The 25,769-nt window shown below is 47.2% G+C and overlaps 1 protein-coding gene across 2 annotated transcripts; it reads left to right on the top strand.

Annotated features, from left to right (window-relative positions):
• On the top strand, positions 1 to 24,988 carry CYB5B (cytochrome b5 type B). Of its 2 annotated transcripts, none has more exons than XM_090064031.1 (5): positions 1 to 132; positions 12,095 to 12,223; positions 12,810 to 12,836; positions 20,607 to 20,638; positions 21,601 to 24,988. In XM_090064031.1, exons 1-5 carry the CDS (start codon positions 16 to 18, stop codon positions 21,689 to 21,691), a joined length of 396 nt encoding a protein of 131 aa, XP_089920157.1. In that variant the 5' UTR covers positions 1 to 15; the 3' UTR covers positions 21,692 to 24,988. The 2 variants fall into 2 exon arrangements, with proteins under 2 accessions (XP_089920157.1, XP_089920156.1); XM_090064030.1 differs by lacking the exon at positions 1 to 132 and adding an exon at positions 313 to 474.
• Positions 24,989 to 25,769: the final 781 nt, after the last annotated feature.

Here is a 25,769-nt window from a genome sequence, read left to right as displayed (position 1 = left end):
CGGCAGCAAGGCAAGATGGCGGCAGCGGAGCCAGCAGGAGGGGAGCGGACTGCTTTTCCGCCCGCCCTGCCCTCGCCTCATGGTAGAGTCGCAGCTCCGGGACGCCCGCTGATTGGCCGCGCGTCCTGCACGGTGCGGCGCCATTGGCTGCGCGCGGCAAGTCAGCCGCCTCAGATTAGCCGCCCGGAGTGGAACCACAGGCAGCCGCGCGCTGCCGCCGGTGCTCGTCTGCCGTTGGCCGGACGCGAGCTCAGCGGCCATTGGCTGGGGGGCGGGGCTCGGAGACGGCGGCCGCTGCGGGCCAAGGTAGCGGCAAGGCGAAGGGCCGGCGGTGGGATGGGTGCGGAGCCGCGGCGCGAAGCCGGGGCTAGCCCCGTCTTCACCCTGGAGGAGGTGTCGAGGCGGGCCTCGAGCCGGGAGGCCTGGCTGGTCATCCACGGCCGCGTATACGACGTCAGCCGCTTCTTGGCCGAGGTGGGCCCGGGCCCAAGGCTCTGCGGGGGCGGGGCGAGGCAGTGGCAGTTGGCGGGGGCAGGTGAGGGCTGGAGCAGGGGCGGGGCGGGGCGGGGCGGGGGGGTCGGATGCCCGCTTCCTGGAACCTGCTTCTGTTTTCTGAGAAAGTAGCCGAACCTTCGGGTTGATTTCGCTCCGAAGAAATGCTTCAATATTCTAACGTCAGACTCATGAGGCAAAACAAATGCGTGCGGGGTCTTCCTTTTGAGCCGTGTCAGGCAGGGGCAGGACTTTGTGGGGAGACCTCCCGTTATTTATTTGCAGTGGGACATGTTGTGTTTTGCTGTTTACGCCCCATCATCACAGTAGCCTGAGGAGTAGTGCAGGGCTCTTCCACAGGAAGACGTGGTCAAGGGCAGGCAGCTCCCGACAACAAGGTGTCTTTGACCCCGGAGTGGCTTAGGCTGTCCCGTGTCTGCTGTAGTTGCGTACAGCGTTTATAGAGAAATGCAATGGGAAAGTCTTGCTTTTCTCTGTAAGGGTCTCCAGAATCTGGAACACACTCCCAGCAGAGGTGGTACAGTCACTGTCATAGGTCAGGTCGGAAGGGACCTGAGCAGATCATCAAGTCCGACCCCCTGCCAGGGCCTCCTTGGACCTGCTCGAGATGCAGTTGGCCTTCCTGACGGCATCCCCACACTGCCGGCCCATGTTCATCTTGGCATCAGTGATGGCTCCAAGATCTTTTTCTGCCTCTGCACTGATGAGAAGGGAGTTCCCCAGCCTGTAGGTACAGTGCCAGTTGTTCCTCCCCAGGTGCAGCACCTTGCACTTGTCTGTGTTGAAACCCATCCTATTCTCATCCGCCCACCCCTGTAACCTGTCCAGATCTAGTTGTAGCCTGTCCCTCCCTTCTAGCGTACTCACTTCCCCCCTCATTTTAGTGTCATCTGTGAACTTGAACAAGGTGCTTTTCACCCCCTCGTCCAAGTTGCTGATGAAGATGTTGAACAGTCCAGGCCTGAGGACTGAGCCCTCGGGGACCACACTGCCCACATCCCTCCAGGTTGAAAATGACCTGTCCACCACCACTCTCTGGGTGCGTCCCTCCAGCCAATTTGCGACCCATCTGACTGTGTAGGTATCGACACCACAGTCGCCTGATTTTTTTTTAATGAGGATGGGGTGAGAGACAGTGTTGAAAGCCTTCCTAAAGTCCAGAAAGACTACGTCCACCATAACACTTGTGTCCAAGGATTTTGTGACCTTTTTGTAGAAGGCCACCAGGTTGGTCTGACAGGACCTGCCTCTAATGAACCTTTGTTGATTGCCCCTAAGCATAATCTCCCCTGCTGGTCCTTTGCAGATGTGCTCCTGTATAATTTTCTCAAAGAGTTTCCCCAGGACCACAGTAAGACTAATGGCCCTATAGTTTCCTGGGTCCTCTTTCCTCCCTTTTTTGAAAATGGGGACCACATTGGCCCTTTTCCAGTCCTCTGGCACCTTGCCAGAACACCACAAGTGCTCATAAGTGTTCAAGGTGAGGCTAGACAAGGATCTTACAGAGCTCGTGTGAACCCAATAACTTCCTGCCCATGGCAGGGGACCAAGTTGATGATGTAGCAGGTCCCTTCTGGTCCTTTGATTCTATGTTTCGTTGCCAGACTTCCATGGTCTTGGGTCCCAGATCTTTGATGTACCCATGCCTGGCAGCAGACTTGCAGGGTTGCTGTCATATCTGTTATTGTGAGCTGCAGTATCTGAAATGTGGCCTACAGAGGCCACCGTCTTGGGTGTTTATAGGATGGTGCCAATCAACGTGTTTGGTTTTTTTCCCAGGCCTTTCCTGATATCCGGTGTCCAGCCATGTGAGAAATGGTGGGAAGGTGATTTGCAGGAGTCTGGGTGCCTGGTGGCATGTGACAGTAGGTGTATGAAAGAAGTATCAAGTGATACTTTATTATTTATATTCCAGGAGCACCCTGCGTCTCCAACTGAGGGTAGGGCCCCCATGTACTAAGCACTGTGCATATACAGAAAGATGCAGGGCCTGCCCTTTCATACCTTTCAGTCTAAATGTCTGTGAGAGGAAGCAGGCACCTGAAGGCAAGCATCCTAGGTCACGCAGCAGGTAAATAAATGGCAGAACCTCAGTCGCCTGCCTTCTACCTCAGTTTGCTAGACAATCCCCTGTTCCCTAGTTCAAATGCCTGTCACGTTCCTGGAGGAGTCCACAGGCACAGGCAGAACTAGCTGTCCTGGCTAAACTCCACAGCTCAGGTCCCCATTTAAAAAAAACAACAGAGAAACCCAAGAGCAGGCTGCTTGTGAGTGCCTTGCTCACTCCATACCTTTTGAAATAGTGTTAATGCTTTGCCTACCCTTAAGCACTTTGCCATTTTAACTGTGGCATTATTGTTTATTCTTGAACACAGTAATGCTGTGATAGAAATGCTTATACTGCTGCTTTGCTTTCTGAGCTAAGTAACAATAATATAGTGGTACAACTGCAGGACTGGTATAACTAAGGCCGAGCCTGCGCTAAGCCTCCTGCTGAAGGTGACAGCTGGAGTACTGCATCCAGTTTTGGGCTCCACAATTCAAAAAGGATATGGAGAAGCTTGAGAGGGTGCAGAGGAGAGCCACGCACATGATCAGAGGTCAGGAAAACAGACCTTATGATGAGCGGCTGAGAGCCATGGGACTCTTCAGCCTGGAAAAGCGCAGGCTCGGGCGATTTGGTGGCCGGCTATAAATTTATCAGGTGTTCACCAGGATCTGGGGGAATGTCTGTTCACCAAAGTGCCCCAAGGGATGACAAGATTGAATGGTCGCAAACTGTGTTGCGACCGATTCAGGCTGAGCATAAGGAAGTACCTTTTTACTCTCCGAGCCCCCAAGGTCTGGAATAGATGGCCGCCGGAGGTGGTTCAAGTACCCACTTTGAATGCCTTCAGGACACATTTGGATGTTTATCTTGCTGGGATCCTATGATCCCTGCTGACTTCCTGCCCCTTGGCAGGGGGCTGGACTTGATAATCCTCCGGGATCCCTTCCAGCCCAAAAGTCTCTGAAATCTATGATGCATTTTACGTGCGTGTAGGGTTTATGTATGTGTGCATCCATTTATTTCATAGATTTCATAGACATTAGGGCTGGAAGGGACCTCGGAAGATCATAGAGTCCAGCCTCCCACCCAAAGGGCAGGAAGTCAGCTGGGGTCATAGGATCCCAGCAAGATAAGCATCCAATTTGCTCTTGAAGGTGTTAAGAGTAGGTGCGTGAACCACCTCCAACGGCAGACTGTTCCAGACCTTGGGGGCTCGGACAGTAAAGAAATTCTTCCTTATGTCCAGCCTGAAGCAGTCTCGCAGTAGTTTATGATCGTTCGACCTCGTCATCCCTTAGGGCGCTCTGGTGAACAAACGTTCCCCCAGATCCTGGTGGTCACCCCTGATAAACTTATAGGTGGCCACCAGATCACCCCTGAGCCTGCACTTTTCCAGGCTAAAGAGCCCCATGGCTCTCAGTTTGTCGTCGTAAGGTCTGTTTTCCTGACCTCTGATCATGCACGTGGCTCTTCTCTGGACTCTCTCAAGCTTCTCCACATCCTTTTTGAATTGCGGAGCCCCAAACTGGACACAGTACTCCAGCTGTGGACGCACTAAGGCCGAGTACAAGGGGAGAATGACGTCCCGGGATTTCCTTGAGAAGCATCTATGGATGCAAGCCAGGGTTTTGGTCACTTTACTAGTCACAGCATCGCATTGCAGGCTCATGTTCACCTTGTGGTCAATGACGACCCCCAAGTCTCTTTCTTCCGTAGCGCTAGCCAGCGTAGCACTGCCGAGCCTATAAGGATGCTGCAGGTTTTTCTTCCCAAGGTGGAGAACCTTGCATTTTCCGGTGTTAAACACCATCAGGTTCTTGTCTGCGCATTTGCTGACTGTCCAGGTCAGCCTGGATCACCTGCCTTTCATCTGGCATGAATGCTTTGCCCCAAAGTTTGGTGTCATCGGCGAACTTGGCCAGTCCACTGCTGACTCCAATGTCCACGTCATTAATGAAAGTGTTGAACAATATGGGTCTAAGGACAGAGCCTTGGACCCCACTGTTCACAGGACACCATGGTGAGTGTCATCAATTACAACCCTCTGGGTCCGACCTCAGAGCCAATTTCCCAGCCAGCGGATCATGGTGGACCCAAGGCCACAGTTGGCTAGTTTCGCCAAGAGGTGATCATGGGATACCAGATCAAAGGCTTTTTTGAAGTCAAGATAAATGACATCAATCTCATCTCCCTTGTCCAGGTGATAGGTCACCTGGTCGTAGAAGGAAATGAGATTGGTCAAGCAAGACTTACCCACAACAAACCCATGCTGGCTATCCCTTAGGATGTTGACCTCGGCCAGTCCATTAAGGATGGCCTCTTTAATAAACTTTTCTAAGATCTTCCCCAGGATAGAAGTCAGGCTAATGGGCCTATAGTTAGCCACACCCACTTTCCTCCCTTTCTTAAAAATAGGCACCACATTGGCCTTCTTCCAGTCTTTGGGAGCTCTGGTGTAGTGCCAGGAGTTTTTAAAGATCTGTGCCAGGGGCTGGGCTATGACACTAGCCAGCTCCTTGAGTACTCTGGGGTGTAGATTGTTAGGGCCAGCTGACTTGAAGGTATCCAGCTTCTCAAGATGTTCCTTCACAAGGTCAGCATTTATGGAGGGCAGGGGATCTCCCCCACCCAGACCTCCCTGTCCCGTAGCGGGCATGGGTGTCCCCTGGGACTGATGAAAGACTGACGCAAAGTACCCATTTAATAGGTTGGCTTTTTCCTGGGCATCAGTTGTCAGTTGTCCCGTCTGGTTCAGCAGGGGTCCAATGTTGCCCTTGCTTTTTCTCCGGCTCCCCACATATCTGAAAAAGGACTTTTTATTGTCCTTGGTGCTCGAAGCTAGTTGGAGTTCAGTTGCAGCTTTGGCTTTCCTGGTATGCTCCTGCAGGACCGGCCCAGTGCAAAATAATCCTCCTTGGAGGTTAATCCCGTCCTCCATCCTTTGTAGGCTTTTCTTTATTATTTTTCTTTATTCTAAATGAAAATGTTATACCAGCAAAACCCCTAGGCTTGATGTCATTACCAGCACAAAAAGAGCATTTAACCATACAGTTAATTTTTCACAAGGAAGCTACAGTTACTTGTCAAGGCTGCTCTGGCCTGGGGTGGGGTTTGCTAGTATAGCCAGACCAGTAGAAGTCTTCTAGAGTGCGCACAAGCCTGTGCCTACAGTAAAGTCTATGGCATAGTTCTACTGGCAGGAATCACACTGTTTATTGGCACAGCAAAGCTTTTAAGTGTAGATTAGGCCTTAGTTTATTGACCAAAGCAAGTTCTAGCCCTGTTAGTACTGTGTAATCAATACAGGTATTGGAGAGCAATATGGAGACGGTCAGATCCAGGGACTTTAGGCTTGTTTAAAATATATCATAGTGGCTGATAAATTGTTCTGCTTTTAGATCTCTGAATTGCTTTTAACTGCAGCTGTCAGGGGTTCAGCATGGAATGTTCCTCCCAATCCTCTGTAATTGCTTGGGCAATTGCTAATTGCTGCCTGCTCTAGCCCTGGGCCACATGTTATTTGTACAGGATTGCTGAACTCACTGAAGTGCTATCGCAGGGTGATTGCATAAACTCTAGGAGGCCTCTGTTAGGAGATTGTTGAACTCTGCTTCCTGGTCTCCCACTAACCAGGTGTTGGGCAGTCTGAATATTTGAAGTGTGTAGGTTGCAATCTAGATTATTTTAGCCTTTTTTTTTTTTTTTGTAATGTTGCATCACTGATTGCATAATGGGAACAGCAGCTAAGACACTGGACTTGCCCCATGGTAAAAGTCCATTGGGTCATGAGAACTGGATGAAAAGAGGGAGATCTGCAGATTCAGGTGCTGCCTTTGCACACAAAGTCCCTGAGCTGGCTGTTGTCTATCTCTCTCCCCAGGCTGGCTCTGCAGCAGTGGAGGGCATACTTCTGAAGTCTTGGGGTAAAGCACAGCTGTTTTTGTCTGTCCCTCTTGAATATTAAATGCTGTCATTTGGTCTACAGTCTAAATATACTAAACCTAAGGATGCAAGTTACAGTAGTATCTCTGTGCTGCGGTTGCAAAAGTCTTTAAATACCTTATCCTAGTTTTTGATGTAGCTCACAAGTAGAACGAAAAGGGTGGAGGAATTGATCCTCCACCCATGTTGAACAGCTGTGTTGAACAGCCAGGGGGAAGCAGAGGAAGGAGTCAAGGTACCTTTTTTATCATTCTAATCTGTTTTAGCTGTAAACAGCGCTCTTCTGCCAGCCTGCTCCTCTCCAGTTCCTCACCGTGGTCACGCTGCTGTTTCGGGCAGTTAACATCTTCCCCACCATTTGCATTTCTGCTTGTCTTAAACACCTGTATTACAGAAATGGCTGTCGCTCTTTAACATAGATACTCTTACAACCCCTCCCGCAAAGCAGGTATTATCCCTCCCATACAGATGGGGAACTGAGATATGCAAAGGCAAAGGCCCCAGTATTAGGAGTTCAGTTCTGAGTAGGAGTTGGTGCCAAAGGACCTTTGTGTATCTGGATCTAAGTCACTTGCCGAGGTTTGCACTGGAAGCCAATGGAAGGGAATTAGGCTGGGCTTTGGAGAGCCAGGGTTAACGTGCTGACCACTGAGCCATCTTTAACAAGTAAGAGTGTTTGCAACAAACTTATTCTGTCCCTTTGTAAAGAGACCCTACAAATCACAAAGCTGCCTTCTCTGAAGGTTTTTATCTGATGCTATTACAAGCAATACAGCCCTGATATCTATGAAATCTATGAAATGAAGGTGATTGAACAAGATGCTGTACTGTGAATCTGACAGAGCTTTGTGTATGCTCGCTTTCCCTTGGTGTGGCCCTTTGACATATGCAGGGGAGGAGAGAGAAGTTCCTCATGGAAAAGCCTGGCTCTAAAACCACAAGAAATGTCAGGGTGCTCAGATGCAGGTGGAGGAGCGGGGAAGTTTATTTCCTATATGTTTGTGCAAACGGAGTGGGTTTGAAGTCGATGCTAAGTCTGACTCTCTGGGAAGAGTGGCTCCAGTAATGAGAATCCTTGGGCATGGCCTCTTAAGGGATAGGCTGAGGAGGAGCATGTTTTGCCCTCCTCCTTCGCTGACAGATATGACTTCATGAAATCCACTCAATTCAGCTTCGTAATGGAAAGAGCCTAGGCCATAAGCAAGGCAGGCTGGGCAGATTTGCCATAGCTGTATCCTACATGAAGTTGTATTCAAACTAAACCAAAATCAGTGGTGCCCTAAGTGCTACCTTCTGTTTGTGGAATGAAAACCGTGAAGCTAATGAGTGGCCTGTTAGACACTTTCTGGACCGGGACAGAAGCAAAGTTTCTGTCCTGGAAAGGTGAGGGTCAAAGCATCATTAAAAAGCTATTGCATGGCTGATTGTGCCACGGAGCTGAGGGGTACAGCTTCCTGTTTCCGTAGCATGGGCAGCAAGGAATAGGCTAAAGCTGAGGTTTTAAAATCCTCCATGTGTCCCAATGCATTTGTCTCCTGCAGACTCAAAGATGGCTGGGACCAGAGCACTGCGAGGGCTGGTGGCAGGGAGCAAAGGCTGGACTCCTGCTCTTGTTTGTTAGCAGACGTGTTTTCAGATGAACAGTTAATGACCCCCAGAGAAGGGTTCTGTTGCATTTCAACAAGTTTCAGGTAATGAAGAGCCTGCTAGGCCCATGTAAGATGAACACTGCCTGCCTGGGTGGCTCCTGTCCTTGTTCTCTGGCCTTGTTCAGAACTTGCAGGTCATTCTTTCACAACAGTGCTGCTGCCTGTAACATGTTATTACTCCAACACCAGGGACTGGGGATGAAAGCCTCTGCATCTCTCCTCAAGCTAACTGTCACGTGTCCTGTCTGATCCAGTGGCCTAATTAGCCAAAGAGCTTAGTGTCACTTCTGAGCTTGTGTACAGCGTTTATCTTTGGCTTAGTGGGTTGGCAAGAGCTGTTCCCAGCCCCCTGGATGCAGACTGGTATGACAAGCTTGTGTAATGGGAACTCTGGCTTCACTCAGGAGTTCCTGTACCGCATCCTTGTAAGGACCTGTTGCATGTACTGTTTGCCACAGTCCCCCGTCCTCATTGCATGGGATTGGGGTAGGGACATCGACTTGTGTCCCTCCCCCACAGCTTATCTGAATTGCCCAAAAACAGAGAGGCTCACTGTCTGCCCCTGAGCCACTCTTGGGGCTAGTGATGGTAGAGGCTGCCTCAGAAATAGGGTACAAGGGCAAACGGTTTCTGAGATGCCCCCGTACAACAGTAGACGTACATTAAAAGTGAGGGAAAGTTGAATCTGGGAGTACAGCACCTTTCCTTGATCACCTCTGCCCTTGTTCAGGGGAAACAACTGACCTAGAGTTTGATGTCAGAGATCAATATAAACGCTCCTCTCTCAAGCATCTGTTGTGACTTACAGCGGGGTCAGGGCATGAGTGTGTTGAGTCGGTGGCCTGTGTGAGGTCTGGTTGTGGCTCAGGCCTCCATCTCCCAGTCTTCTCTTTCCAGCAGCACTGGTGGTACGCTCCAGCACTAGTAAACGCTTTGCCATTCGGGTGCTGCTGTGCACAGGTGTCAATGGCCCTTGATGTTATTTTATTGCCTATACATTAAGTATGAAGACATCCTACTCCAGCAGGGAAAAGATTCTGGTTGTTAAAGCGCTATTGCTGAGGGAAAGCTGAGTCCTGGCACCAGGCAAAATGCTCACTTATTTGTGTGCATTCCCATTTTTGTTTAATTAAAAAATTTATTAAGAGCTTCATTAACTTCTTCTAGCCTCTTACCTTCTCCTGCGGTGCAGTCTTAATACTGAATCTTGAATACTGCCCAGAGCTTTTTAATTTCCCTGTAGGGGCTGTAGCTTTATGAAGTTTCCTGGAAAACTAACCGATCTCTTACACAAATAGTGTCTGTTTTTGCATTTGCTCTGGTATGACAAGGTAAGAACTGTCTGGCTCCTTTGCTGGGTGTCTAGACTAGGGAGTCAGTTTTAGAAAGGTGATGTCTGGTGATGTCTTCATGAGTGCAAGTCCACTTGGATCAAAGGGCTGATCATGGTGAAGGATGGCTGCACATGTCCACATATAACTTTCTTTTTATTCTTTATTCTTCTTGCATATAACTTTATTTTACATGGTTTTTTAGCAAGTCCATCCAGCAATTTTGTTAGAGAATGTGTCAGTGCATTTCAGACCCAAGAGTGGAAGGATGAGTGAACTGTGCCGATCTAGTCTTCTGCCTGCTGTTTACAAAAGCAGAGTGTTGCTAAAAGGTAACATTTACTCCAGCCTCTGTGGATTCCGCTGTCTGCCCCTGTTTTTTGGGATGGGTGGATTGAAAAAGTAAATTATCTTTGAAAGTAACATCTGGTAGAAGTCCCATGGCTCTGCAAGCAGGGCTCTGACAGAGCTGGAAGGTTGTTCTGGATAACGACATGTAACCTGGCAGTCACCAATGGCCCACTCTATTACAGCGGTGTTGCTTGGCTTTTGTTGAAGTCTAAGACAGCAAATGTCCAATTGCGCCTGCTCCAGGCAGCACAAGCCGCCTATTAATAAGGTTTGTTATGGACCTGGACAGAACTGGGGACTCACCCAGGGCAAGGTACTGAGGGCTGCAGAAGCTGGCTACAATCTGTGACTGGAGCTCAATGATTTGCCTGGTGTTGGGATCACAAACATGGTATGTTTGGTATGACATGTGGTATCCAAGTGGAAAGATCTGGATTTTTGGCAGCAGATTCGGGCAGTCTGGGGGAAGAGGAGGGGCATTAACTACTGCTCTGTGTCTGTGGGAGGAAAGAGAGATTGCAAAGGGAAACAGGTGTTTCTCTGCTGTAATGAATTTACAGTCCCTGTGTATCTTCTCTTCTGCAGGCTCACAGGCTGTGGGGGAAACTTTCAGGTAGCAGAGAGTGGGCCTCACCTTCTTGGTCTACATGTTTGGTTGTGGATGCTCTAGAAAGCCCTGTGCCCAGAGGCACCTAGAGTCCTGATCTCTCTCGAGCTGATTGTTCGCACACTTACTCTTAGGGGGCTGCCCTTAACAGGCCTTTTGGCTGGTGATCTTTGCTGCTGGAGTTCTGTTTCTGGCTTCTGAACTGGCCAGTGCTGGGGTACTGAGAAATGTGTCCAGCCCTTGCAGAAAGAGCACAGCCAGAGAGCTTCCATTAGCAGATACCCCTTGGCCTCTAAGGTTTGGTCTGTGCTAGAAACTTCTGTTAGGATAGGAATATTGATAAGGAGTGTGGCTTTCTAAGAGAGATTCCTGCACCTGCAAAATACTTATATGCAGCCCATGCCATCAAGAAATGGCGCAGACATCTGTAATCGTACACCTAACAGACTATGCTGTCAAAACCTTCTATAGGCATGGGCACACTGGGAGAAAGACTTGTGCTGGTAATCTCTTGTTCTGAAGTGGTTGATTGCCGGTCATTCCAGCTTTCCAGCCATGAGCTGGGAGGTAGGGCTCCACATGAACTAGGGGAGGAAGCCAGGAGCGTGTCCCTAAGGAGAAGGAAACTAGTATCAGACTGAGGTGCTTCAGAGGTGAGTCTTTAAAATTAAGATCAAACAGTAACATTTAGCTTTGCTGCTCTCCCTGGCTGCTGAGTGTTCACAGCTTTCTGGATTTCAAACTAGGCCACATTCCGTGCTGGTATACAGGTTGTTTCAGCGTGCAGGCAGGAGTTGCATCGGCTTATGACATTAGCAGAGTTCACCTCTCTCTCTGTTTCTGTCTCTCTCCTTTATTGCTTTGTGTGGGAAGAGGGCCATAAGCAGCCTATTACTGCAGCATGCTGAGAAGCAAACTGGTAACATCACCCCTACGCACACATGCAGTATCAGTTGCATCTTCCTGAGCAAGCGAGGAAGATGGGACAGAATTCTTTATGGATGGGCAAAATGGGAAATATGAACAGGAGAGAGCCAGGAACAGACATCTCTGCAAGCAAGAGAGTCAGTCTTGCTGTGGGTGGGGTCACAAAGATGCTTGTTCTTTTGTTTTTTCTGGCCTAGATTGGTTGCAGTCTTGAATCAGTGTCCTGTATGGTGTGTTCCATGTGCCAAGCTCTGCAGTGGGGGCTCATAGCTTTATGCTTTGCTTGCTGGATGCTAACTCATGGCTTAATACTGCTGTGTTGTACTGCTGCATTAGCAACCCACAAGTACGTCAGGAGTTGGACCAGCCTGTCTAAGAACTCCAGAGCAGACTTGACCCATAAGCTCAAGTCAGTGGTTCTCTCTGGAAGTTGGGAAACTGCTGTTTGTTGCTGTGGGGATTTTCCTATCAGTAGAGCTGGCAAGGCTGGATTTCAGGGGTGTGCCAGACCCTGCAGTGCCCTTTCATCCCTTTTGACAGCCTGGCTGGGAGATTGGAGAATGGATCTTCAGCGGAGCTTTTCTTGAGTTTTTGGTCTGCAGTGACTGTGCTGAACTGAAAAGGGTAGAAAGTAGCTGTGTGTTTGAGGGAGGGAAAGCTTCTCAAAAATATATTTTTTCTTTTATCCCACAGCACTGTGCTCACTGAATTCCTTCTTTTTCAGCATCCAGGTGGAGAGGAAGTTTTACTTGAGCAGGCTGGGAGAGATGCCACAGAGAGCTTTGAGGATGTTGGACATTCGATAGATGCCAGGGAAATGCTTAAGCAGTGCTACATAGGAGAGGTTCACCCGGTAAGGAGGAACTGGTTGTGATGTCCTTCTGTCCAAGTACATTGCATGTGAAAGAGTGAATGCAGTACTGACTGTAGAGCCCTTTACATAACCCAGCAGGCAGTTTCATCCAGGTCTGTTATCACAGTGATGAGTTGTGTACTACTTTTCCGCAGCAAAAGAGATTACATGATGAAACAGAGGGTACTTAAAATTAAAAGCTGAACCAGTCCTCTCTCTTCCATCATCCAGAAGTGATTTTTGGCTGCAGTTCAGTCCATGGTATTAAAGAAGTCCCTTTGGGCTGATTTAGCACCCTGAACTTTTCCTTATAATGTGAGTCGGGATGTTAAGGTGGTGTGGGATAGCTGGTAATATACCTCTGCCCTCAGCCTGATTTGATTTTTAGCAGGTTAAAGCCAGCGCTTTTTGGGTGCTGAAGGCTTGGTTACATGAGAGATGAAGTCAAAATAATCCAAGCAGTGGCTCAAGCAGTGTCAACTGTGTGCATGCTGATTCTCCCTTGGTGACTGAAAACTTCTTTCCAAAAGGTTAAATTACAGTATTTACCCTATTCTCTTTTCTCTTCTTCCCCCCCTCCCAACAGTGTGACCGTAAAAATGAAGGGTCTAAGGTAAGATCTCAGTGTTCATTTGTTTTGTTTTCTTTGTTTCCTTTCCTGCTTAAAATTAATGTGGAGGGGCTTGTGCTACATTTAGTTAGCAGATGTTCCATTTCCACACTATGTGGCATTAGGCTGCTTTTGTTTTTAACCTAGGTGAGAAATGTTATGTAAAGAACAGAGACTGGGTGGTTTGGTGAAGACCTCTGGAAAGAGCGTGGCGTAAATAGAGTAACCACCTGAACCTGACAGCCTGATCCTCGGTGGGAAGTAGGGGCTCCCTGCAGTGCCAGTACCAGTAGGAAGTGAAACTGGTCTGCTGTTTCTTTTCGTATGGGTATCAGTGGTATTCTCACCTTTTATCCCCAAGACCATTTTTGCACTTTTACTGAGAGTCAGCGCGTTGGCCTTGGTGTCCTCCCACAGTCCAACTCTAGTAACTGGAGCTAACAAAATTGCCTTGAAATGGTAAGGGAGACAGGATCTGTCTTCTTTTCCCATCCTTGGATCTTTTATAATGTTGCTATGCCAGTCCAGGCAATGTAGGTGCCACCTTCCAGCCAGGATTAGCTGTGCTACATTGGCAGGGAAAGTGATTCTTGCATATGATGAGCTGTTAGACAGAAATTCCAATGTTTAGAACAGAAATAAAACTACCAGGGATATCCTAACCCCTCTTCCTTCAGAGTAATGCAGACTCCTCTGGATTTGTTTTGTGAATCCAGTATATAGAGCAAGCCGACTGAACATGGGGGAGGCTTGCAGGGTCAGCACACTTCAGGAGTTCTGCAGCAGACAGCCCAGGTAGATGTAACTTTCTGTACAGTGACCCAAACTGCAAAGCAAGTGGAATTAGTTTTGGTAAAGGTGAGGCATGTTTAATTCTGATCTGGGCACAGAAGTTCTTGCCTGGGCATGGAGAGGAGCCGCTTGCTGGCTTGCAGTCCTGGCTGTAAGAGGTACTAGTCTCCTTCTGTGTTGTTCTATTGCACTAAATAATTCAGTCATTCAGAGGGAGAGATTAGAATAATTGTTCAAACACCAGTTCTGAGCATTATGTGTGTTATCTGTGTATTGTCCTTTCTTTTTTTTTTATCCCTATTCCCCTGCTTGTGTCAATACGGATTTGGAGTGAGCATGATGTCCTAGTTCAGTTTATTGAACTTGTCCTAAGAACATCACCTTTTGATTGTAAACATGATGTCCAGGGAGGTGCCCTGGTAACCCAAAAGATGTTCCCCCCGCAGTCAGGAAAGCCTTAATTGCCCTGTATTTGCAGCCCTTGAAAGGGCTTACGCAGACATATTAATGTCTGGAGAAGCCAGAACAATGCTACATCATTAGGTTAAAGACCTTCAGAAGTGGAAACCAATTGCACCTGTTACACAGTCTATTGCAGACCCCTCAGAGGTACGGTGTCTTACAGTGCCCCAGCAGGTGCACATGTGAGGAGATCCCTGCAGGGTCAGCTGTTTGCATGTTGGTGGCTGGCAAGCTGGAGGGGAGTGCCATGCATTAATACTGTTGTTTGCAAATGCAAGCATATAGTGGTAGGCATTTACCTTGCTTCCTGGCCTAGAAACGTAATTCTGTGATAGTTCATTCTAAGTACAGGACAATATCACTGATATCTGCAGTACAAATGACACAGTGATTGAGTATTTCCCGTTAATCTCTCATGTGTTTCTAAGGTGCCTGTCATCTCAGTATGTGATGCATTGTATTTTAACCCCTTGAGTAACATTTGAGTAACTAGTGTTACCCAACTGGCCTCTTGAATATGACTGGAATCTTCTGGTCCTCTGCAGAAAGGGAAAGGGAGGCTCTCCATCCTAATTTCCCTGGTGCTGGGCCTAGGTTCACATCTTTGCTCACTGCTGATTCAATGCTGGCTTCTTCACTTTAGCTGTGTTTGGGAAAGGGCTCTTGTGTGTCTGGAGAAGTGATAAAATCCTCCACTTACAACTCAAGCAGCAGAGAAATGCAGTGGGGTGCCAAGCAGTGCTCCCACTCTGCCTGTTCCTTTATTAGATACCTCTCAGCCTAGCCCAAGATGAGCGCAAGATATACAAAGTCTGCTCGTTGGCCTTGACCAGCTTCTTCAAATGGTAGCATCAGAAAGGGCTAATGGATCTTTTTTATTGTTCCCATTTAGCATTTTCCTAGCTCCAGTCTTCTCTTGAGAACTTGGTTATCCCCTACAGATGTGCAGGACATACTGACATGTAGTGTGCTCTGGCACACTAACTAGAAAAGATTATGGTGTTTGGATAAGAGTTTAGGTCTTCTTTTGGAGGACTATTAAAAGGAGACTGAGAAAAGCAAGCTGTGGTGCCAGAAGAAGAATAACACCAGAGATTCTGTGGTATGCTTAGATATCTGGAGCCTAAAAACCCCCTTCTCCGCTTGATGTGGAATAGGACAAGCTGTTGAAGACTGCTTTTCCCCTACCCCAGCACATCTTCACTCTGGTAACTGATTTATTGATGTCTTGGGGCCTCGTGTATTCTGTCTTGAGCCCTGTGGGTCTCTAGCTCTGCTCTTTTACACTTCACTTTCTTTCCCCTAGCCACCCTTTGTGGAGGGAAGCATACCTGAAGGATGGCTGGGTTGAACAGGGAACCCTACATGCACAATTTGTGCTTTAGTCACATTGTGTAGCTCAGACAGTGCATTGGGGAGCTGGCAATTCCATGCTTAAGACAATAATTTTCTCTGGCATCAACTTCTTGCCTGAACTTTGGGGAAGTCTTCCAAGAGCACTTGAGCCTCCATTTAAGTACAGCTGTTGCTCTTGGTTGCACTGGTATGCGATCTCATCCTCTGATGTTTAGTAAATGTCCTGAAGACTGCTCTCTAAAACACAGATCTTGGTCCAGATGTGATGAGGCCCCTTTAGTTTGGCTGAGTGTCAACATGCACCTCTTGACCACTGCTGTTCCGTTTCCTTCATACTGGGTAGTTCTGCAGTTGGAGCTGGCATATTTATGCAGCTCTTCAGTTCAGAGCTGGTGCCAGGTGAGAGTGCTGGGAGGAATGGGAATGGAAAAGGGCAGGGGTGATGCATAGGAGATGCATGCGGGTGCAGGTGCACCCCGTAGAAAAAGACACTGCTGACACTTGACACCCCACCAGTGGCACTGCCAGCGGTGTTTGTGGGAGGTCCACAATCCCTGCTGGCTTCCACTGCTGGCAGTGGCTGTGGGTGGTCATTGACCCTTGGTCAGCGCTCCTCCCACCGCCGCAGGTAGCGGCTACAGGAGCTCCTGCTGCCACCACCGCCCTGTCCCCCCAGCCACCGGGGGTACAAGTTGTTCACGGAAAAGGGAAGTGTCTTTTGGCAGACTCTAACCTTGAACCCCATGTTCTGTGGCTAGGAAGCTGCTGATATGCACACTCTGCTCCAGCAGACTCCTCAGACCTGCTCCTTAGGCTTGTCTGCCTCTTGGTTCCTCTCTCTGGTGGCAAACAGACTGTCTTTGTGCTGCCATAACAGTTCTTCTGCCATCACAAGGATAAGCAGACAGACACCTATACTATTTGTCATGGCACGTGTGCCCCACATTTGTGGCTGTGACAGAGGTGGTAATAGTTTCCACTGCTTTATTGGGTCTGTTGGCTTTATGGCATGAGAGTGCAGACAGCTCAGAGCTGGATAGGCACTCTGAGGACTTGAGGGGCTCGATCCCACCCACCCCTTAATTCCCACATAGGATTGGGCCCCTCAAGCCCTGAGAGTGCCTGCCCAGCTTTCCCCTCTTCTGGAGTTGTGCCCCAAAATGTCTGGGGGAACTGTAAGCAGGGAAGATGTCATGTGTTGTCCCACAAGATCAATGGACACATCCTGGCACAGCTTATCTACTTCATTTGGTTACATCTACTTCTAGCTTCTGTGGCACACCAAATTTTCCTCTAGCCAGAGCCGTTTTGTCTGCCTTCATGCCTAGCTTGGAGTTAAGTGAGTCTCCCCTGTCACAGTGAATCCATTGGAGTTACCGGAAGGCTTCCTGTCTGGTTCAGACATCTGCTGTAAGGAGAAGGGGGGTTGCAGGAGACTCTTGCCTTCCTGTTGCATGGGTCGTTCTGCTCAATGACAGTGTGACGCTTTGGAACCTGGTTTATTTTCACAAAGGGATGCTTGGTTTTTAAGTTGTCTTGTTCTGCTCTCTCTCCTATTTTATAATTTTTTTTTTCTCTTGTTGCAAGTTGCTTTGAGCGTTCGTTGAGAAGGGCGGCATATAAATAAATGTCCACTCAGTTCTTCATCCACGGAAACCAGGAAATGCCAATCCTCTGCTGGAAGTCTGTTCCTATAGCACTTGGCTGTGTGTCTGTGCTGAAACAGAGTTAAAATAAAAGAAGTGATGTGAAAAGCCAGTGCATTGGTCTAACAATACTACTCACTTCTAACTGCACTGGCTAGCTTGAGCTGCTCTTCCCTTGGCTAACCCTAATGAAGAAACCCACCAGCAGATGGAAGGGAGAAGAGAGCTGACTTTCTTTGAGTGTGGGTGGTTCCTGTAGGCATGCTGCTGCCAGCGCTGTGTGTGGAATACCCTCCCAGCCTTGGCCAGCAGGCAGTCGCACTTGGCTCATTCTAAATCCTTCCCAAGGACTTTAGTTTTCTGTGCCAAGTGCAAGAAATAAGACTTTAAAACAAAACACAAACCTTGTTAAGTCACCTCACGTTATTCCCTTCTGTTTGAACTTCCCAGTTCTGTCCTACTTGCTCTGCATTGGTCTGTTAGTCTTTGGACCCAAGAACTGATCATCTGTCCTTATTTTTATGTCTCGCATAGCGCTGAATGTCCTGTTGGTGCTTGGCAAACAGTGAGACAGCCCCATGTTACACAAGGGCAGGTTGGGTACTCCAGCTGAGGGGGGCTACATATGGCTCTCAGGTCTTTCAGAACAGTCTCTGATCTGACCAAAGGGGTTACTTCCATGCTCCGCTCTTCCTGAGCTGCCCACCTTGATCCCTGCAGCTTAAACACGGAGGGAGGAAGTTGAGTCACTCACACTTTTGTCCATGGAGTTGAGTTAGTGGTTTCTTGTTTACACAAAACCTGTGATTATTAAATAAACCTTGTAAGCAAATTGGTTTTCTTCTGAAGCTCAGCAGGCACCTCGGCATGCAATGGGAAGTGTTCTCTGTGCCCTCTCCCCCCTGACATCAGCACTGGGTTATTTCCACACCTTGAACCGCAGACCTGTTTGCATCATTCGCTGTGTCCCAATCACTGAACTGTTAGTGTTGTTAGATTTAGCTCTGGAGACATGTACAACCACTTGTGTTTGGCCTTAGAACAAGAATTTTGTGTTTAACATCACTGAGCTGTTAGGATGTAGCTTAAAACTCAGGTAGTCCAGGACCAGCATGGGGCAGTGTACTGGAACACTAATAAGGGGAAGATATGATAGACGCAACCTCATTAAGGAGTTAAATATGTGCTTTGCAGTTGGCTTCTTTTCATGCTTGGCTTGGAGGCTTGGCTTCTAACACTCTGCCTTAGACAACATTTTCATTAGAAATCATTCAGAGTGGGGCTACTGCCAGTAGCCTGGCACCACGAAACAGTAAAGGAACTAGCAGTGCTCTGAAGGGAGAAGCAGCTTAAGTCTCTCCTGGGAGGGTTTGTTTGCTACAACCAGCCTTGGAAAGGGTAGTTCAAGCCAGGTCGTACCCCAGCTTGGCGAGATGGAAGAACTGAAAGGTTTTGCCTGCCCATGGGCCTTCCAGATCCTTCTGTTTCAACGTTTTTTCATAAATGGATGCAGAGCTTGACTACAATGTATGTAGGAGTGGGTGCCAGTCTGGGCATGGTGCTGTATTTACTCAAATCCAAGACAAGATTCCCCCGGGGGGCCTATCTTGGATTCAGGTGTCAGCAGGTGGCTGCTGCAACCCTGGCACCGGGGGCAGGGCCACAGCCTGAAGTCAGCAGCAGCTGTGGGTGGATCCAGGTTCAGGAGCTGGGTGGCAATGTTGAGTCTGTGGGGTGGGGGTGTCCATGAATGGAGGGACACGAGATGGAGAGTCAGGCTGCCCTCCTTCTCCACCACCACTGATGCTTTCCCCATCACAGCGGTGGGGGGGACAAACTTAAGGCAACCCTTCAGTAATTTGATTCTGTACATAGGAAATTATAACAAATTTATAATTTTCCATGTATAGAATCTAATTATCGTGGGGAGAGCCATCTTATTCAAAGTCATTGTGCATTGGGTAAATGCAGTAATTATACAGAGTACTGCTATTTACATATGTCAAAACAGTGGATCTCTGTGGAGTCCTAAGAAATTTAAGGGCTGGGCAGCTCCCTGACAAAGAGAAAATCACTTGGCTATATTTAAGATGCTGCTGCCTGGGGAACAGGAAAAATCTAATCCTTTCTTCTGCTGGGTTCTGAATTTGTAGGATCATCTCAGGAGAGACCTTTCTGCTCTGCTGTAGGCAGCAGTAGCATAACTAAGGCAGGGCGATGGGCAGCAGCTGCATCAGCAACATGGTAACATCTAGGAGTTGCTGCTGCCTCTATGCACTGCACTGTCCTGGGTGCCCAGCTGGTCTGTTATGCCTCAGATAGGCAGGGAAGTAGCACGGTCCAGTGTGATACAGAAAACAGAACAAACAGGTGGTGTTAGAAACAAGATAGAAAATAATGCAGGAAATGGATCATAAAAATATGTTGCCAGCTTTACATCACTTTCTTCTAATGATGGTGGTACCCCACCTTTAAACCAGTGCCCATTCTGGTCACTGACTTTCAAATACAGCATAAATGGTTAAGTGTAACATGTAGAGGGACTGAAAGAGGACTTCAGTGCTTGTGACTCAGACTTTCTTTAAAAAATGTGAGTGTGCTAGCACCCAGCCGTGTGCACCTATCCAAGGCACGGACAGCTGACTGGACACTTGTAGGTACCCTGGAAGACATGTCTTGGGATGATTTGAAGGAGAGGGAAATAGGCTTGAAAATGAGGTCAGAGAAGGTGTACCATGAACACAGAGTGACATAGCTGCAATTGCAAAGATGTTTCTGGGAAGGGGCAGACACAAAGCAGATCAGTAATATAACGATGGAGCCCACGGAAACAATGGTGGGGAGGGAGGGACAGAGTTATGAAGAGACTTGGAGGTGAAGGATAAGGTTAAATGTGATATGGTAGAAGTGGGGTATGTAGCACAGGGACTTGCAGAAGGAACACGTGATATGGGTCGAATAACAGGAGGCCATCTTGACTAGTTTAGAGGGCAGCAGTGATATGTCATGGAGGAGCAGTCATCAAGACAGGAGATGAAGGCAGCCAGAATGCATGGCAGTTGTCTGGACATTAGGAAGGTTGCCTGGAGGTGTGAGACACGTGCAGAGGGGTTGAAATGTCCTAGGTCCTGTGTTTGAATGATGGGAAGGATGGCGATGTGTGCTAGAGTGACTGCAAATGAGATGGTCCAGGGGAACATCAGTTTGGGGAAAGGCTCACAGGTGAGAGATTTGTCTCAGGCCTGGGGGATCCACACATTCTCCTCCACTGTGAATGCAGCAGATTGAATAAGTCACCTGCACAGATATTGGATGGATCTAGAACAAGCTTGTGCTTACATAATAGGTCAGACTAAGGACCAGGATGAGGAGGAAAGAACAAAATGCCCGTGGTGTGGGGAAGGATCTGGGAAGGGCAAGTGGGAGGGTTATTCTGTGTCACCTCCACCTTCCTTTTGTAGCTTTATTAACACCATTTGTATAATATGTCTTTTCCTTTTCCCCCTTCCTTCCTCAGGATCCAGACGCAACACCTGGCAACCAGCTCAGGTATGGTATCTTGTTTAATATGGGAATGTGAAAGTGACAGGGCAGGGTGGTCCATCTAGAGCAGTGATTCTCAACCTTTTTTGGACAAGGACCCACTTGTAAACATCAGTGGCTAGTCCCAGCCCAGTACCCTCGCTCCCAACCTGCTGCCCCCCCAACCCCCCTGTGTGTGGGCAGGGGGGCTCAAGCAGCCCCTCACAGGCTGGAGCTTTGCTAGCCTACTGGGGAAAACCCACAGTTTCCCATGTTTTTCTACTTTGAAGGAGAATCCATTTGTAGAGTTTATTCGCAACCCTTTCATATATTTTTGCGACCCACTTTTGGGTTGTGACTCAGATTGAGAAATGCTGATCTAGGGCACATCTGTCTTGTTCAGTGGGCAAAGCAGAAATCCCAGAACTCGAATGCAGAGCTACTATTTTTAGACTGACTGAATGCAAGATAATTCAGAGCTGTAGGTCACCACTTCAACATGGAGAGGTAGTTAGTCCTTGTGGACAGGTCCCTCCGCACTGAGCTCCATCCTGTCCAAAAGGAGCCTCCTTTCATCCTAGATCTATACTCTCTGGTCCACACCTTCACTTTATTTAGCTGTGGCTGCAATCTATTCTGTTCCGTAGTGGGGTTGATTTAGGTGAACACCACAAATTCATGCCCTGTTGTTTAAGTGGCACTTAGATGTGCACATTCTGGGTCCACCAGAGAGGAGGGGAGCTCTCTGTAGCACTGAATCAGGAGAGGTGCCTACATTTTACCCTTCCATGAGGACACTGGCTGAGAAGTCAGTCTTGTTGAAGGTGAGCATCTACTGGTGTCTAAGTATTTGGTCTCTCACCGACTACTATGAGAGGATTGAGAATTTGCTAGATCAAGGCAGTCATGAATGTAGGGTATGTTAAATAAATTAACTTACTGCTTTCTTCTGTTTTTTGTCTTGTGTGTGGGTTTTTTTCTCCCTTTAGTTCCTGGTCAACATGGCTAATCCCCCTCTTTGGAGCCCTGGTCATAGGTTTAATGTGTCGCTATTACATGTTGGATGGGAAGTCCTCTTGAATTGGCCTCGCTGGAACTTTGAGAAGCATGAGTGAACGCACAGGAATGAGAGACAGTGTATGCACGCACACAGGAGTTGTGGGATTTTGGTTGCCTTAAACCTCGCATATTTTGTTTTTAGTTCCGAGCCTGCTAGCAACACTGATTGCCTGCAGAGCCAAGTTATTGTCAGGCAGTGTCTGTCCTAACTCTGGGACCCACATTCCTTTTGGTGCATGGAGCAAGTGCAACTTCTTACTATTCCAGTACGTGTTCGTGCATGCATCTCTCTCTCTCTTTCTCTTTCTGTAAGTTATGGGCAGCTTTTCTTTCAATGCCTTTTTTTTGTTAAGCCAGAGAACATGAAATAGCTGCTAGTGTGTGAACCTGTGAATTGCTTCAGTTCTTCATATGAGTATCATCAGAGAGAAACTGCCAACTGTCTCCTGTCCTATCCAGCAAAGACGTTCTAGGACTGACTAGTAAAACTGCTTTCCTGGTGCATGCAGGCAAGATTAATGGGAGCAGCAGGAAATTGTTTGCTCTCGCTGCCTTTTTCTGTATGTGTCTGGTTTTAAACGGTTAGGCAAATAGATGTTTGTAGCTTTTAAAAATGCTCCAGTTCACTTTGTAGTATTTGTACCAGCTTTTAAAAATGCTGCAGTTCACTTTGTAGTATTTGTACCTGTCCCTTCTAACCTGCCTGTCCTGTAAAATGAGAGCTCACAGTTGTCATACCTGGGGCCCCAGCTTCCCTGCCTGTTTTTGCTACGTGCAGTAATATTAGGAAACAGCTCTGATAACTGGCCTCTTTGAACAAAGGTCTTCTGTCTGTTCCTGAGCTTCTGGTCTGCTGCATGTACTTGAGAAAAAGCTCAGCCCTATCTAAAATGTGGGGCTAAGCAGGATCCAAAACAGGAAGAAGACTTAAGTCTCCTACCTTGGGAGCAATGTATGATGCTCTTGGGACTGGAACTGGAATGTGATGTTCCACCACTATCTGTTGTGTAGTTGGCCCCATACAAGGAAAAAAGGTGTTTTGTGGATTGCCAGGCCTTATTCTTTCCTGACTTACAGCACAAAGGGAACAGAAGTAATGCTTGTGATTGACATAACAGAACAGCTTATAGGAAAAAGGAATTGGTGTTCTGGTTCTAACATCCCCCCATGGTTCTCTTTACCATTGCTCTGACACTGGATTTCAATAGAGTATCTTAGCAGGTGAGAAATGCCTTCTTTGCTTCTCTCTTGTTGCATGCTTTTCTCCCATATGTAAAGTGTATGTGTGTGTGTCCCCTTGTTCTTTTCTCTTCCTGTGCAGGTAGCAAACTTCCTGGCATTGTGGTTTAGGTGACTTAACCTCAGGGAATTGAAGTGTCATTTTTTAAATGTACAGGGCCATGAGAGAGAGAAAGTAGGAAAGAAAGTCCTCTGGTGTTAGTTATTGAGCTTCCAGGATGGCAGCATTTGGCTTTGTATTGTTGGGATTCCACACAACAGGAGTTTGGTCAAAGACCCTTCTCTTGAGCACTAAGAAGGGTGTAGCTACCATGTTAGTATGGTGTCTGGTATATGAAGCTTCTGATTTCCGTGTGGCATGGCACAAAAGACTGCTAGCAATCCTTAGGCATCCCACCACTGCAAGCTGTCCTTGGTTCACTGCTACAAGGAAATAAATTGGACACATCAGCCCAGTTTCTTTTTTGTTGTGTTCCAAGAGAGATGTAAATTTGAGCCAGATTAAACCCACCAGCAAATTCCCCAATTCCTATCATAAATAAAAAATAAACGGGCAGCCTGAATTAGGACATCCAGTTGACAGGCCTGTAGATCACAGGCAAAATGAGAGCTGAGTGGTACAGGGCTTAGAAAAGTAGATCAGGTTACATTTCAGTCAACTTGGATTTATGGAAAATAGATCTCCAGTTCTTCTCAGACTAACATATCTTTTGATACAAGAGGTTTGACTGATAAAAGTAATAGTCCTGATGTGATGCCTAAACTTCTGTAAAGCAAGAGACTTTGTACTGCAAGACATTTGGATAAATAAAGTGGAATGATACAAAAACCAACACGGCCCATTACATGGATTTAAAATGACCTGATAGATCTCAAAGCACGTATAAAAGGTGACCGTTCATTAAGTGCTTGTGTTTCTAGTGGAGCCCAGTAGGAGTTGGTTCTTGGCATTATGCTATTTAGCATTTATCAAAGACATGAAAGAAAAATAATCAGCAGTAATAAAGTCTATAAAAGACTGAAAGACTGGGGGAATGGCAAACAATGAAGAGGACAACTCGCTGACATCTAGATTGACCGGTGAGCTGCACACAATCAAACAGCATGTCTAAACGTGGCCAAATATCAATTTCTGCAAGTAGGAATGATGGACAGGCCACGATAGTTCTGTAAAGGACTTTGGGGGTCATGATGGATAAGAAACTGAACATGAGCTCCCAGAGAAAAGTAATGAGACTGATTTACTATGGTCCTTTCTGACCTTTATGCACTGAATAATTATGTTAGCCAAGGAGGTTTCTCCACTGCCAATGAGAGCATATAGGATGGAAGGAACTGTCACATCTACTTGTTATAAGCAGCATATTTAATATTTTCTAGATTTCGTCTAATGAGACATACTGTGATTTGTATTTTAAGTGAGAATTTCAGGTCTCACTCCGTTTGCTTTTAGCCTGCACAAAGATGGTATTTCACAGATGCCATTGCCGTTAGCCTTGGAACAAGGCTTTACCACTAATGCTCTGGAATTGGCTGCGCTGAGTTGCTCCTGATTCCTGGGGAAGGGGGGAGAAGAGGGACATGTTCAGCCAGTGCACGTATCTTCTGCTGCTGGAAGCCTGGTTCCAGTACAGTGGGATTCACTTACAGATTGTGCACTAGTCCCTCTTGTTCCACAGATCCATCCAGATGATGTTCTCTGGTAGGCACGTGGCACGGCCTAGAACTAAAATGCAAGGATGCTGCTGGTCAAGATGGAAAACTGGAGCAGGAACACACCTAGCTGTTGCTGGCACTAACATGAGCCTGACTGCAGTCTGCCTGGATCTTTCATAAGCACTTCCTTTTGGAACAGGGGTTATTGGGGTTCATCCTGTTCTTTTCAGTTCACCTGGTGACGGACCCAGTTAGGTTTAACACTTTTTGAATGGACAAAAGCAGTGTTAACAAAGTTTGTTTACCTCTCTTATTTCAGGAATTTTTTCCCTAAACAAATCTTTGTCTTAATGTTGACCTTCTCTCACTGCAGATGTTTGTTACCAGCCCTGCCACACAATAAAGGTACTGTTTCAACTCTCATCTGTGCAAGAAAAATATTTTGCTGAAATGAAAGCTGGGTGTGTGAGGTCTGCTCCCTTCTGGTATTTTGGAAAGGGATCCTGGTAAACTACTGTAACACAGTAGCAAAAGCACTTATTTATGAATGTAACCAAATTAAAACTGGTCTCCAGGGCACCAGTGTAAACAACTGTTGTTGGTAGCTTTTGACTCTTTAAGAACCTAGTTCCTTCACCATCCAAATGCAAAGGATAACAGTGAACTGGCTCCATGAGTGATAAAGACCAGGTTATACAGGTTTGAATCTGTTCCCATCTCTGTTTGAATTTTAGTTGATAAAGATGAGGACTGGAAAGGGAACAAGATACATGCCTCTGTAGAGCCAAGTTTGAAATGTGTTTGTCATCTTAATTGATCCAAGGAAAATACTGGTGGTGGTGGGAAGAATTTAAGCAGCTGCCTGGCCCTGAAGTTGGAATGACTTGTACAATGTGAATTCTTGTCTCTTGATACTGTTTAACACTGCATTGTATACTTGGTTTTGGGGGTGGTTTTGGTTTTTAATAAGCATCTGTACAACTAATGAGCGCACAGTTTTTGTATGGTAACTGTCAGATGTTTCACTAAAGCTGGGTTATTTTACTGCAGACTTGAATCTTTCTTTTTTGCTTATTTTTGTATTTTCCTTATAATTGAACAAGATTTCCTCATTTTTTTACATCTTCCAAATTCCTTGGGTCACATCAGCTGTGTCTGTCTTTTTCAGACACAGGACTGGACACCTCTCCTTTGTGCATCTATG

The sequence above is a fragment of the Crocodylus siamensis genome, chromosome 9 (genome assembly GCF_052110815.1).
Source record: "Crocodylus siamensis isolate JL-2025a chromosome 9, ASM5211081v1, whole genome shotgun sequence".
NCBI classification, from domain to species: Eukaryota; Metazoa; Chordata; order Crocodylia; family Crocodylidae; genus Crocodylus; species Crocodylus siamensis.
This window is presented reverse-complemented; position numbering and strand designations above follow the sequence as displayed.

What these genes read in the sequence shown, in the direction of transcription:
- CYB5B (XM_090064030.1), top strand. Translation starts at nt 337, where the DNA reads ATGGGTGCGGAGCCGCGGCGCGAAGCCGGGGCTAGCCCCGTCTTCACC. An exon ending in TCAGCCGCTTCTTGGCCGAG is followed by an intron (nt 475 to 12,094) that starts GTGGGCCCGGGC and finishes CTTCTTTTTCAG; the next exon opens with CATCCAGGTGGAGAGGAAGT. An exon ending in ACATAGGAGAGGTTCACCCG is followed by an intron (nt 12,224 to 12,809) that starts GTAAGGAGGAAC and finishes CCCTCCCAACAG; the next exon opens with TGTGACCGTAAAAATGAAGG.